At 45.8% G+C, this 14,604-nt stretch overlaps 1 protein-coding gene across 23 annotated transcripts in view; it reads left to right on the top strand.

Moving 5' to 3' along the window:
• The window catches only part of TMEM150C (transmembrane protein 150C), a 55,276-nt gene that overhangs the window by 24,552 nt on the left and 16,120 nt on the right, over positions 1-14,604 (top strand). For 6 of the 23 annotated variants that reach the window (XM_083756876.1, XM_083756881.1, XM_083756878.1 and 3 more), the window contains exon 2: positions 320-383. The exons of 3 other annotated variants lie outside the window; for them this stretch is intronic. In XM_083756876.1, the coding sequence (XP_083613002.1) occupies positions 358-383 (26 nt within the window). In that variant the 5' untranslated portion in view covers positions 320-357. Of the gene's footprint in view, positions 1-316; positions 384-8,423; positions 8,445-10,354; positions 10,727-10,802; positions 10,949-11,795; positions 11,876-13,661; positions 14,075-14,604 lie in introns of those variants that run through there. 14 more of the 23 variants (XM_083756896.1, XM_083756897.1, XM_083756879.1 and 11 more) reach the window with 9 other exon arrangements.

Raw genomic sequence — 14,604 nt, forward strand, 5'->3', positions numbered from 1 at the left:
CGAAAAACTCGCAAGAAGAAAAAACTTGCGGAACGAATTAATTTCGTCCTGCGAGGCACCACTGTACCTTGGGTTAAGAACTTTGCTTCAGGATGAGAACAGAAATCGTGCTCCAGCGGCACAGCGGCAGCAGAAGCCCCCATTAGCTAAAGTGGTGCTTCAGGTTAAGAACAGTTTCAGGTTAAGAACGGACCTCCAGAACGAATTAAGTTCTTAACCCAAGGTACCACTGTACTGAATTTTAAATGGTTGTAAAGCAAATGTGATGATGATGATGCTGAGGTATTATATCCAATATATGTTGTCCTCTGTCAAGCAGGTGGGGACTAAAGCGTGACCCTCCGTCGAATACCATATATGCTTCAGTATTTGGATGCTTCAAGGTAAGTTTAGTTCTTAAATGTTGAACTTCCTGGAACTTGTTGATGAAAGGGTGGAGAACCTGTTGCCCTCCAGTCTTTTGGACTACAACTCCCATCCTCCTTCTCAATTGTCCACGCTGGCGAAGGATTATGGGAGTTGATGTCCAACAATGTTTGAAAGACCACAGCTTCTCCAACCCTGTGTGTGAATGGCTACGGTCCAAATGCATACACAAGACTTATCCATTGATATACCACAGGGAACCTTCTTTCCTTTTGAGGGCTCCATTTTCTCAGGGTTAATCTCTCAGGGTCCGGACCCAAATTGGGCAGGATTAGAGCCTAAAGTTATCATAACTAGAAGGTGAATTTTGTGAAGTAGGCAGAGCTTTTGGACGAAGCTGGTGACCTTAAGAGAATCTAATGATGAGTGTTTTATGGAAGAATGGATGTCTTTTTCGTGTTAATTAAAGAAATATTATAGCAGGATGAACTCGCGAGCGGGATTTCAGCAATGAGCAACAGAAGTAACAGAATTTCTGAATGTTGCTGCTTTTCTCTTTTTTAAAAATAATAATAATATTGTTTTATTTTTTTAAAAAAATAAAAATATTTTTTTAAAAATTATTGATATTTCAAAATAAAGTGAAATAACAACCCCCCGAACCACTCCTATCCTCCAAATACAGGTTCCTTATGGGGTGTTGTATTTTTTTTTATTGCTTTTATGTGATCCAGTAAATATATATCTATATATAAAGTGGTTTGAAAACTTTCATAGATAAATAAATAAAATAGGCAGAGGGTTGCAGGTCCCCTTTCCCTGATGTATGTGATTGATGAAGTGGAGCTTCGGTTTTGAGTTGCTAATGTTTACTGTCCTTCACTGCTATCTGCAGGCTCAGTCTACAGGCACCAATCCAACTAAAGTTAACCCTGAACAAGACACGTTTAAACCTATGCAACATACTTGTTGTGACTCTCTTTTTAGTCCTACTGCTTTCAAGGGGGCTTGTTTAAATGAGCTGGGCTCAAAGGGCTTTTACTTTCATTGTACTATGTATCTTTTTTTTAAAGCTTTAAAGGTAAAGGTAAAGGGACCCCTGACCGTTAGGTCCAGTCGCAGACGACTCTGGGGTTGTGGTGCTCATCTTGCTTTATTGGCCGAGGGAGCCTGCATACAGCTTCTGGGTCATGTGGCCAGCATGACTAAGCTGCTTCTGGCGAACCAGAGCAGCGCACGGAAACACCGTTTACCTTCCCACCAGAGTGGTACCTATTTATCTACTTGCACTTTGAGGTGCTTTCGAACTGCTAGGTTGGCAGGAGCAGGGACCGAGCAACAGGAGCTCCCCCCATCGCGGGGATTCGAACCACCGACCTTCTGATTGGCAAGTCCTAGGTTCTGTGGCTTAACCCACAGCGCCACCCGCGTCCCCCTTTTTTAAAGCTTTACCACACTGCAATAGGTTGTGAAATAGGCATATTTTACAGTCGGAGTAAAGCATTGATGCTAATGCCATCGAGGTGATGCTCCGCCAGATTTGCAGAATTCAAAGTGTGGGGGGTTTTTTTATCAGCAAAGCATTTGGGCTCTTTTAATGGTGAGATAAAGACCTCCTGGCCATAGCCATGAACAGAGTAGACATCAGTAACATCTTTCCCCCACCTTTTGGGGCTGGTTGGGGGGCAGAAATAAGTGTCATGGCACCAACCTCTAGACTGGATTATCCATTCATATCAGAGGCTTCAGTTGGATGGATATGAAAATGTGTCAGGATCAAAACCCTCCCTCCCTTTTGCAGCCAGATGGACAGGGTATAATTAATAAATTATTATTATTATTATTATTGACCATCATTGCCATTGATCTGAGTAAGTGATGCTCAGATGCCAGTGACCTTGTAGCTTGCGTATCTTGCATTGCTATTCTTGGTGATGTCCACGCAGGAATGAGATTCTGTGCCATGTTGGTTCTCCAAAGACTCAGCTACATTGGCCACGAACAAGCGCTTTACATGCATTGTATATGCATTATAGCACTGTGGCACCAGATGGCGCTGTGGAGTTCCGTTTTTGCCAACCTGATTTCTCATACAACGTTTCCAACACGTTTCACTGAAACGCTTCTTTGACGTGTCTAGAGATCCAGCCCAAGTAACAGTGCAATAAAATAAAATAAGGCTCCCTTACAAAGCAATTGTCTTCGTGTAAATGGGTGTCAGGAATGAGCCAGCTCCAAGCAAAGGTTTGCAGCCAACTGCAGAAAGCAGCCAGGAACAGAGAGGCTTAGATGTTAGTCAGGCAGGGGAGAGCCGACAGCTGCAGACTTCCTCACCTTGATGGGCTGGCTGATAAGGCAGTAGCTGAGAGCAGGCTAGAACACAGTCAAAGCTCTCGGGAAGCACAAATAGACTCAGCCTCTCAGACCCGGAAGAGGTTGAAGCTGATCCACTAAGTCTGAAGAGTCAGCAAATGGGAGGGCTGCTAGATAGGAAGCAAAATGAGAGCCGTAAGTGCAATATCCTCTGTCATGGCCGGAAGGAGTCTTCAGAAGGGTCATCTTGAGTAATGATGCTGGAGGCTTTGCCAGAGTCGTCCGGAGCTATCTGTTTGTTTTTGCAATAAATTCTCCTTTTTAATTACCTACGCTTACTGTGTTATCATGCTGGGAATCTGGACTTCTGACAATGGGTGATTAACAGAGAGTTAAACCACTCTTTGACTCTAAGAATCTCCAAACTTACCTGGTGGAACCAGACACCCTAATCTCGAATCGTCAGTTTGTAGATGTGCAAAGCACTGCTATTCAGGTGGTTAGACCATCCCTTCAAGTGCAGAGGCAGCGAAATATCACTTCCCAGCAGAATCTAACATCAAAACACTTACTTATTCAGGACAATTTCTGTCACACCGCCATTTAATCTGCTTTTGGGGCGAGGGCTCTTTCCTAGAACGTATGAAAGAAGAAGTAAAAGTGCTCCTGAGCAGGCGCAGAATGCATTTCCCTACACTAATGAATAACAGATACATCAGGGATTCGGGCATCTAGATGAGAAGTTGAAATTTCCAGGCAAATTTGAGCTAGCATTTCCCTTTCAAAGCTTTATACGATAATGGATAAATTCTTCAAAGGAAGGGTTAGAGAAGCCATGAGGTTGCGTAAGCGCTGCACTTCTTTGAACTTCTGGATTTTGCCTGATCAAAAAAGAGCATCCAGCCATAGCCACCAGGCCCTTTAAATTGCAGGCTGCAAAAGAGTAGTCTATTGTCATGGTTACGTGGTCAAGAGGCTGACTTGGTCATGCAAGACTCCTTGTCAGGTATTGGCTTGGACACTGAGCGAGACAGAAGAGTGGGCACCGGGAAGAAGGGGGGTTGGAGACCGACTTAGGGATCAGAGATCTGGGGGAGCCTGTTACAGCCAGGAGACGAGAGTCAGAGTGTGCTGGTCCGGGGGGGGGGGTTACCATGGGGCGAGGTCCAGGACCTGAGTTGAGGGTCGGCAGACAGTCCTCCACAGGCGAAGCAGGGTCCAGGGCGAGGAGCCGGGCAAGGACAGGAACTCTGGGGGAACATGACTGGATGCTGGCCGAAACAGCTCATTAACGATGTTGCTCCCGCAACCTGGGACCGGGCTGACTGGCCTTTATCTTCTCTGAGGCCAGGGGCGGTCCCGGCCCCAAGGAGACCCGCCTCTCCTGGCCTTAAGGCGAGCACTCCTCCTGGGAGAAACCAGTTCCCTCCGCCTCTCTGCCCTGAGCCTCTGCAGCTCAGGAGAGGCTGGAGGGTTACTGAACCCAGGGGGAGACTCACCTTCCCCTGACAGGGCTGGGAGAGGCGCACCTGTAGGCAATGTGTCCTCAATCCCCTCCGGAGCTAGAGAGGATTCACCTGGTGCCTGCTCCTGAGGATCCGGCACAGGTGCAGGCGCTTCAGAATCAAGGCCCTGCCCCAGCTCAGCCGGCCCTGGAGGCAGGGACTCCTGTGCAGACTGGGATTCCTCCGGTTCAGCCTCTGAATCGGATTCCCAGGCCATCACACAGAGGCAGGAGAAGCTGTCGGAGAGTGAATTAGAGGTGCAGGAGGAGAGGTCAGACTGGCGCAGAGTCAAGGGCTTCCTAACCTCTTCCTCCTTCTGCCCCCAGCTCTCCTGCTCCATTGCCTCTCAGGACCAGGCGAGAGGGAGAAGCAGAAATTGATTACATGCAGGGGGAGCCTTTGCCAGCTTGGGTGGAAGAGATACAGAAGCTGAGGCCGGCGGAGTGGGACCTCTCTCTTGTGTCAACTGCCTCATTGGGTAGCAGCTGAGAGACATAGGACCGATAGACGTGCCTTTTCCTAACTTGGAAGTGTGCTTTCCATTTCTGCCTAGTATGCACCGGTAGGCCTTAGGATGCAGTGGGCAAGGGATGGAGGTGAAATCCAGCCCAGCTTGTATTGAGTCTGGAAGCCAGGTTCTTCGCTGGGTAGAGTAATCTCTGGATAAGTCCAGTCCGTCCCAATCTGGTGTAGTTCAGAAAAGGGTTTCAAGGCACAGAATGGCACAGAAACACAGAATTGTAGAGTTGGAAAGGAACATGAGGGACATCTAATCCAGTCTCGGTCCAGTATACCTGAAGGAGCGCCTCCACCCCCATCGTTCTGCCTGGACATTGACGTCCAGCGGCGAGGGCCTTCTAGCAGTTCCCTCGCTGCGAGAAGCCAAGTTACAGGGAACCAAGCAGAGGGCCTTCTTGGTAGTGGCACCCGCCCTGTGGAACGCCCTCCCACCAGATGTCAAAGAGAAAAACAACTACCAGACTTTTAGAAGACATTTGAAGGCAGCCCTGTTTAGGGAAGCTTTTAATGTTTCATAGGTTATTGTATTTTAATATTCTGTTGGAAGCCGCCCAGAGTGGGTGGGGTATAAAAAAAAATTCCCTCTGCAGTGCAAGTATCCCCAGTGGACCCATTAGGAGAAATGGGGCACTGCCCCACCAACCTTACTTTGCTCTCAGCCTGCCCCCTTCATTTGCTTTCCTTTCTACTTAAAACTGGTTCAGGGTGTGGCATGGCACAACATCCGTTTCCCCCTTGGATTTAGTTTGCCCTTGCAGAAGAGGGAGGAGGATGGGTACAAAACCAGAATTATTTGGCTTTGCCTGTTATTATCTCTGGCGCCACCTACTGGTGGGCTCCCTGCCTTCTGCCCTACCATACTCAATGGGCACCAGCTACCCCTGTGAAGAACTTAGTGCAGTCTAGAGATATGTCCACACCTGACCTCTTCAAGAGGATTTTGGAACCTTTTCTGCCTTCTGCAACCTGCTCCAGAGTTTCATCAGAGCAGAATAAACCCATTCTAGGATCTGCTCCTCACTTTCAAGAGCAAAGCAGCCAGAGCCTGGACATACCCCAAATGTGTCATTGTGGCCCACATTCATCCAGCCAATGGCCTGCAAATTGCTCAGTCCTCTGCACGACTGCTGTTGCTTCGGAGCACATCAGCGGTTAATACTACCCGCGTGGGCTCATTTGTCAAATGGAATATTTTGGAATATTTACAATTAAGCTGAAAGCTTGATCTGTGGCTCGGAGCTGCCAAGTGAGCTTTGCCATCGACGCTAATCCATAGTAATCCCGGCGTAATAGCTGGCTGTTGCCTTGGCCTGATTCTCTTGACAGCTGATCTGACATGCGACATAGGCGAGCAGGTCTGGTGGAGCTGAAGGATGTCTTTCCGTCGCAAACCTGCCACACTTTGCACAGCCTTGTTTCTCTGCAGCAGTGGGTGTGCCTTGCCTACAGTGCTCCTCGCTGGCTGCTTGCCTGGTTGCTGCTAAGTATCGGGGCTGCAGCATAACCATGCTGTGTGTGAAAATAAGCAACCATTTTTAAAATGGGTTCTGAGGGGATATGATAGGGGATCACCATGTCCCCCTGTCATAGGCAAACCAGCCTCTTCACATGTACTAACGTGTTATAGGGCTACTTTCTGTGTGCAGTCAAATCACAGAATCATAGAACTGTAGAGCTGGAAGGGACCCAAGGGTCATCTAGTATAATAAAAATAAAAATAAATAAAATAAAATAAAATAAAATAAAAATAATTTATTATTTGTACCCTGCCCATCTGGCTGGGTTTCCCCAGCCACTCTGTTTTTTTTTTAATAATAATTTTTATTGGTTTTTTAACAAAAAGACAAACAAAACACAAAACAAAAACATATAAAAACATTTGAAACATGACTTCCCCATACCTCCCTTTCACTGCATCCTTGTTTTACAACTCTTTAGCAACCCTTCAGTCAATTTCTCTAGTAGTTTTCTTTAAATTTCCTTAATGTTAATGTTTACAGCTGTAATTCTCTATTTCTTACCCCTAGACATCTTGTCAGTCCTCAATTTTACAACAATTTTTAAGATATATTTTAAATTTCTTCCAGTCCTCTTCCACTGTCTCTTTCCCCTGGTCGCGGATTCTGCCGGTCATCTCTGCCAGTCCCATAAAGTCAATCACCTTTGTCTGCCATTCTTCCAGAGTGGGTAGTTCTTGCATCTTCCAATACTTTGCCAACAGGATCCTTGCTGCTGTGGTCGCATACATAAAAAAAGTCCTATCCTTCCTTGGCACCAACTGGCCGACCATGCCCAAGAGAAAAGCCTCCGGTTTCTTTATAAATGTCCACTTAAGGACTTTTTAAATTTCATTATAGATCATTTCCCAAAAGGCTTTGATCTTTGGGCAGGTCCACCAAAGGTGATAGAAAGTACCTTCAGACTCATTACATTTCCAACATTTATTATTGGGCCACTCTGGGCGGCTTCCAACAAAGATTAAAAATACATTAAAATGTCACACATTAAAAACTTCCCTGAACAAGGCTGCCTTCAGATGTCTTCTAAATGTCAGGTAGTTGTTTATCTCTTTGATATCTGATGGGAGGGCGTTCCACAGGGCAGGTGCCACTACCAAGAAGGCCTTCTGCCTGGTTCCATGTAGCTTTGCTTCTCACAATGAGGGAACCGCCAGAAGGCCCTCTGCGCTGGACCTCAGTGTCCGGGCTGAACAATGTTGGTGGAGACGCTCCTTCAGGTATACTGGGCCGAGGCCGTTTAGGGCTTTAAAGGTCAACACCAACACTTTGAATTGTGCTCGGAAACGTAGTCCAACCCCCTGCAATGCAGGAATCTCAACTAAGGCATCCATGACAGATAGCCATCCAACCTCTGCTTAAAAACCCCCAAGGAAGGAGATCCCAGGATCTCTCGTGGGCGTCCGTTCCACTATCAAACTGCTCTTTCTGTCAAAAAGTTCTTCCTGAGGTTTAATCGGAATCTCCTTTCTTGTGACTTGAAGCCTTGGGTTCGGGTCCTAGCCTCTGGAGCAGGAGAAAACAAGGGGAGGGCCACTAATGTTACATCTTGCAGAGATTTTCCTTGACATCCATGGGCTGCTGCCCACTGAAATTTGATTTAAGAGAAGCATTCTGTTGTAGTCGATAGAATATGTTGCTGTATGTGTCTCCCCCTGGCAGTTTCTCTGGTTTGCAAACGAGCCCAAATGCTCAGAAAGATGGGTGACAGGTTCGAAATGATGGGTGACAGCCCTTTCTCATTGTTCCACAGCCGTGCCTTGAGACAATCCAACCTTTACCTACTGAATTGACGCTTAGTTGAACATCATCTCTCTTTGAATTTTCTGCGGGGGCAGGATCAGATTTTCGCAAGGCATGGCTCCAGAGAAGCAGACACGGAGCAATGGTTCCAAACTACAAGAAAGAAGATTCCACCTAAACATTAGGAAGAACTTCCTGACAGTAAGAGCTGTTCGAGAGTGGAATTTGCTGCCAAGGAGTGTGGTGGAGTCTCCTTCTTTGGAGGTCTTTAAGCAGAGGCTTGACAACCATATGTCAGGAGTGCTCTGATGGTGTTTCCAGCTTGGCAGGGGGTTGGACTCGATGGCCCTTGTGGTCTCTTCCAACTCTATGATTCTATTCTATTCTATTCTATTCTATTCTATTCTATTCTATTCTATTCTATTCTATTCTATGGCTGCAGAACAACAAAGAAAGCTCTCAAACCCTATGGAATTAATTGGTACACAATACAATCGAAATATGGGTCAAGCAAAATTGTGGATGAGCCCTTGGTTTGGGATTTGATACTAAAACTCCTTTCTAGGTCTTTGATGTTGATTCCAAGCAGTATTTTTGTGCCCTCTGGTGCTCATTGGTTGTAAGTGCACAAGCTATACAGTTAAACATGCACGTTTTAGACCAGTCCTAGTGTGTTTCCATGGAAAGTAGGTCCCTTTCACTAATTGCCCCACAATATATCTTTGTGTGTGTGCAATCATGATGATTTTTGCTCATGATGATACTAGGATGGTCACGCTCTCAACACTGTTTGCACCTCCAGAAATTTGGGCCTGTCACACTGCTTCCTATCCCATAATGTCCTCTCAAATCATTCAGTGTACCACAAATGGTTTATACCCCCCCCCCCCCAGCTTTTGTTGTGCTATAGATCCGCTGGACAGTAAGAGTGTGGCAGTATTGGGAAAGCATAACAGAACAAACTAAAGCAGGATGAATCTACCCAGGAGTGCCAGCTTGGCCCCTCGACCATGGGTGCCATGCAGTGTGCATGGCCCTGGCACTGAAATTTGTGGGTGCCCAGCCCCTTCATGGGGAATTTTCTGTGTACTTGGGCACCCAGGGCCCTGGGAAGTTGGCACCCATGAATCTACCACCAGTACACTAATGTGTCAATAACATTTTTATTTTTTTTTGCAGAATAGACCCATAACAAAACGCCATTCTGGAAGAACCCTAAGTTGGATTTACTTCCAAGTAAAAACGCACAGAATTTTTGTTCTATTATGGGTTTATCCACCAGTGTCCTCCACCTCAATTACATTTCCTAGCTTTTCGCTGCTGAGAAATAGACCTGGCTCCAATTCACAGGTGTGTTATTTGTGTAAAATTGCACAGAAATAATTTAAAGTGATTGTCAAGTACATGCACTTAGATTTTATTTATTTATTTATTTATTTAGCATTACCTGACATTTTCAGAAGGTAAAATTAAAATTCTGTACTACTTCAGACTGCTGGTTGGGGTTAACACCTCCATTAAAAGACAGCAGCAAAAAAATCCCTGCGCGCAGAAAGCTAGATTTCAGGGACTGGGGTTTTAGTCTAGCCTCCTCCCTGACATACTAGATTTCTGTGCACAGGGAATTGTTTTTGTGGACAAGGAGTCAGTTGTGTCCCTCCCTCCCTTCCCTGTAGTCTAAAGAAACATAATCCAGACACAGCTTAACTACTTTATTCATTCATTTAATTTGTTGTTTTATTTATTAAATAAATTAAAATACAAAATGAAAACACGAAATATATAATAAAACGAAAGCAAAGCAAAGCAGTAACTCCCGGATGCACATTTAAAAGGCCATGGGTTGTTGAATTCATATTTTTCGACTGGCACCTGAAGATACGCAATGAAGGTGCCAGGTGAGTCTCCTTAGGGAGAGCATTCCGCAAGCAAGCAGCCACCACAGAAAAGGCCCTACCCTCTGGACCTCTTGAGGATGAGGCACACAAAGAAGGGCCTCAAATAATGATCTCAGGGTCTGGGTCGGTTTATATGGGGAAAGGTAGTCTTTGACGTATTGCTGTCCTGAGCCGTTTTAAGGCCTTATAGATCAAAACCTGCACTTTGAACTGGGCCTGGAAACTAACAGGCGGCCAGTGCAGTTGGGCCAGGGTCGGTGTAATATGCTCAAAAACCACCTTGCCCCCCGTGAGCAACCTGGCCGCTTGTGAGACCTGTGGCGATTTCTTGCGATTAGACCTCGACTGCGTTGCCAAGGCAACATGGGACTAGGCCGCAGGAGAGATGCTTTTCAGTGGCAACTAACATGGCCAGAGAATTGCATCGCAACCAGGCACCGTAGTCTGAAAGCTGCATTCTGGGCCTGTAGGAAGCTCCAAGTCAACGCTTCCTTGACTGAAATTGTCCGCGCGCATGCACACCTTGCCATGTTGCAGGCATCTGTGTGGCCTACTGATTTGAGAGCTGAAATGCCCTTCTCGGTTTTCCCTCTTTCGCCACTCACCCATGCGCACCCTTCTCTCTGCCTCAGTGCTCTGGGAGACAGGCCTGAGGGGGCCCAAGCCATTAACTGAACTTGGCCTCCGCATAGCCCAGAAAAAAGAACTGGTGGTGCGCCATCTTTAGCCTTTTGCGCGCCCCACCCCACCCTGAATGCACAGAGCGCATGGCAGAGAGCGAAGGAGAGAGAGAGGCGCCTTCGAGGCTCCAATCGGGTAGACGGCAGGGCCAAAGCCTTGCATGTGAGCTCGCCCCACAACAAAGGTTGAGGTTGCACGATGGTCTTACCCCCCCCCCCCCCCGGCGTAGGTGGCTTTCCCCCGGTGACTGCGCAGTCGCTGCTATCCCAGGGGATCTGTAGGGACTTTGTGCATTGCAACGGAAAACTTGTGTTGAAGAGTGTCATAAACCCCTCAAAGCGGGTGAAGATGGAGGGAAATGAACAGCCCTGCTTTATAACATGCAAAAGTTAAAATACTGAAGCAGGTTAAAATGTCCTCCACTTTCTAAATGTCTGGGTAGGAATGTTTTTAACAGGCGCCGCGAAGAGTATGAGCTTGATCTCAATAAGCGGGGAGTTCCAAAGTGCAGCTGCCGCAACACTAAACGACTTTGTTGTTGTTGTTGTTTAGTCGTTTAGTCGTGTCCGGCTCTTCGTGACCCCCTGGACCAGAGCACTCCAGGCACTCCTGTCTTCCACTGCCTCCCGCAGTTTGGTCAAACTCATGCTGGTAGCTTTGAGAACACTGTCCAACCATCTTGTCCTCTGTCGTCCCCTTCTCCTTGTGCCCTCCATCTTTCTCAATATCAGGGCCTTTTCCAGGGAGTCTTCTCTTCTCATGAGGTGGCCAAAGTATTGGAGCCTCAGCTTCAGGATCTGTCCTTCCAGTGAGCACTCAGGGCTGATTTCCTTCAGAATGGAGAGGTTTGATCTTCTTGCAGTCCATGGGACTCTCAAGAGTCTCCTCCAGCACCATGATTCAAAAGCATCAATTCTTTGGCGATCAGCCTTCTTTATGGTCCAGCTCTCATTTCCATACATCAATACTGGGAAAACAACTTAAGTTCTAACAAATGCGGGACGGTTGTTACATATGTGTGCCAATCCCCCCCCCCCCATCAAAGTAATTTTGAGTGGGCATGTGTGAGATAAGGCAATCTCGTCATAGCTGTCAACGTTTTCCTTTTTTTAAGGGAAATTCCCTTATTCTGAATAGGATTCCCCGCAAGAAAAGGGAAAAGTTGACAGCTAATTATCTCGTAGGTTTGGAGCAAGTCATCTCCCCTTTTTAAAAAAATGCCTGTGGCAGCCATTTTGTGCTGCTACCCACCACACTCTTATCAATATATGAGTACCGACGCTTCATTTTGTTTTGCCTGCGAAACACACAAAAAGCAAAATAACTACTGGCTGTAAGAAACAAAATTCCAGAATGTCGCAATAGATTGCAGTGTGGGAGGTTTTCTCTCCCCCCCCCCCCGGCTTCAACCCAAAGTGCTGCTGCTGCTGTGACATTTTAAAGGATTTGTAGGAAGGAGGAGGAAATCAGACAGGTCTGGTTGAGGCTGAGCAGCGACAATGGAGGGATGTGGGGGACCTGTGATGTGCCCCACATTGCTCTCATCATCAAAGACCATTGGGCATGCTGGCTGTGGGATGTAAGAGTCCAGCAACTTCTGGATGGTCCACAGTTCCCCCAGCTCTGCTGGCAGCTGAAGCATGGGATGAAGCCACAGAAATGTTTCTGGGCTGCGTCTAGAACTGAAACGGTGCCATGAGATTTTCATTCGGGGAAATGTGACTGTTTGGGGAAGACCCCACTGTTCGTTCGCAAGATTAAATAGGCTATATATATATATATATATATATATATATATATATATATATATGCTTGCAAATGTTTGGTTCCTTCTAGCGTGGTTTGCAGAAGGAAGCCAAGTTTTGCTAAGCATGGTTTGTCTGCCAGAAAGGAAGGCAAGTTTCATGGTCATTTGTTTACGCTGAATGTTGAACAACCACAGATGTGGGGGGAACTCGTTGAAAAAGGCCCATGAGCAGAAGGGGCAGAGGAAGTGAATCTAAAGGGGAAGGCAATTTTTCGTTTTGGTACTAATGAACTCTGTGGCTTTATGCAGTCTGGCTGTGTCTACTGGCAAAGTGCTCTTCTTGGGACCATCTTCAACGTGATAACATTTATTTAAATTGCCCCTTATAGGGCAGAAACTTTTGAGAATTATTGAACACAGAACAAAAGGGTATGACGTTGCATTTCTGCCTTCTGGGAGGTACTTATGGGCATTACCACATTTAATCTCCCAGAGTTCAGGAATATTTTGCTTTCAAGATCTTGGAATATTTACTCCTAGGTGTGTGTGTGTGTGTGTGTGTGTGAAGCAGAGGCTTGCACAAAATCAAGTCTTCATGCATCAGGGCCTTGGGTTGCAACAACCTTATATGTGTGCCAGGGAAGTACCTGTGTCTTTCTTACCTCTACACAAAGGTGAATTTCGATTGGTTGAAGCAGTCATTGAGCTGGTTTGCAAAAGCTCACAAGTGTTTTGCGTCTTTTGGTTACAGCTCATGGTTAGTGAAAAGAGAGCTTAGCCAAAAATCCCAGTTTAGATGGCATTCTAAGCCAAACTTTGATTTGGCTCAGCACATCACATCAGTTAAAGTAACTGGGGAGGAACAAACTGGCTGTGAGCATCTCTATGGGTGTCTGCATGTTCATGCATTCTCGCTAGGCCAAGATTTAGTGTGTCTTGTGAACCAGGCCAATATGTAGCAGGCAGTAAGCACTGGGTTTTGCATTTGTTAACTTGGCCTCAGTTTTCCGAAATCTTAATATCTAACTCCAGGCTTTTTTTCTGGGGGGTACGCAAGGGTACGAATACCCCTAAACATTTTGTGAATCTTTGTAATTTGTCCATTTACTGTATTTATTTTCCCCGATTTGAACTATAAAACGGTGGTTTTCTTGAGTCAATTTTTTTTAGAGTAATTTTTTTTTTAGAGTAAACATTTTTTTAAAGAAAAAAAGCACTGTCTCACTCTTTATTCGTGCTTTTGGGAAGAAAATGAACAACAGTAGTATCTGGTGTGAAACGATGCTATGAATATTAATTTAGTCAGGATATAGCTGAGGAATGTTTGAAACCAGTTAAGAAGTTGATGAGTGTTTTTTTTTTGGGGGGGGGGTTTACATGTGCTGAAAATGGTCACAATGGAAAGAATAGAAAGTGGCGCATATCCCAAAGCAGCAAGCTTGGAAGAGGTGGCTAAATTGCTGCAGGCTTCAGGGATGGCACTTAGCGCTTGCTGCATGATGCTGAAGTAAAATCCATCCTAGGCAGAGATTTCTTTGCAAGGAAGCTAGAAGCGTAGAGAAATTGACTTTTGTCCCTGCTGACATGTCTCCTGGTACTCGAGTGACAGATTCCATTAACTTTATTAATGAATTCATTGGCTTTGAGGATTGGGGTAGAGGGATCTGGAGGAAAGCGGTTTTCTAGAATGACTTGCTTCTTGCTTATTCGACATCAAGCGTGAAAATCGCACTGAGAACTCAAAACTCTGTGCTCATCATAAAGCATGCCAATCAACCAAAAAAGGTGCATATAGAAAATGTAGCAATAAACAGCCTCGGTTAGCGTGTTCTCTCATTATTATTTTTGCAGAATATTGACATTTCTGGCAGGGAACTGTGTGGGAACAGAAGGAAATAATAGATGATGACTAAGGGGAAGGGAATGTAACTAGAGACTGAAAAATGCGATTAGATGCAGATCAGGCCAAAAAAACAAACCTTTCTGCTTATTATGCAAATTTGCAATCAACTGCAATTTGTGTGAAATGTGCATTGAGTACCGTACATGAGTTTCATTAGTGCATCTTCCAAGGAACCATAACCTGAGGTCACAAGGTCCGCCTCTCAGGATTTCATGAGCCTCGTATACAATTTGGCTAGGAAGAAGGGGGGGGGGAATGTGGGTGCACCCCCCAACAATTCAGTTCACGCTTTACTCTGCTTATGTGCTTCTCATGTGACATCTCACCAGACATTTTGGGGGGCTAAGGGAAGACTGGAAAGAGTTGTTCCTGTTTTAAGGATGTGTTATGTACTGAAGTTCTCACCCAGGGC

Source organism: Podarcis gaigeae (genome assembly GCF_964106915.1).
Source record: "Podarcis gaigeae genome assembly, chromosome: 9".
Lineage (NCBI taxonomy): Eukaryota > Metazoa > Chordata > Lepidosauria > Squamata > Lacertidae > Podarcis > Podarcis gaigeae.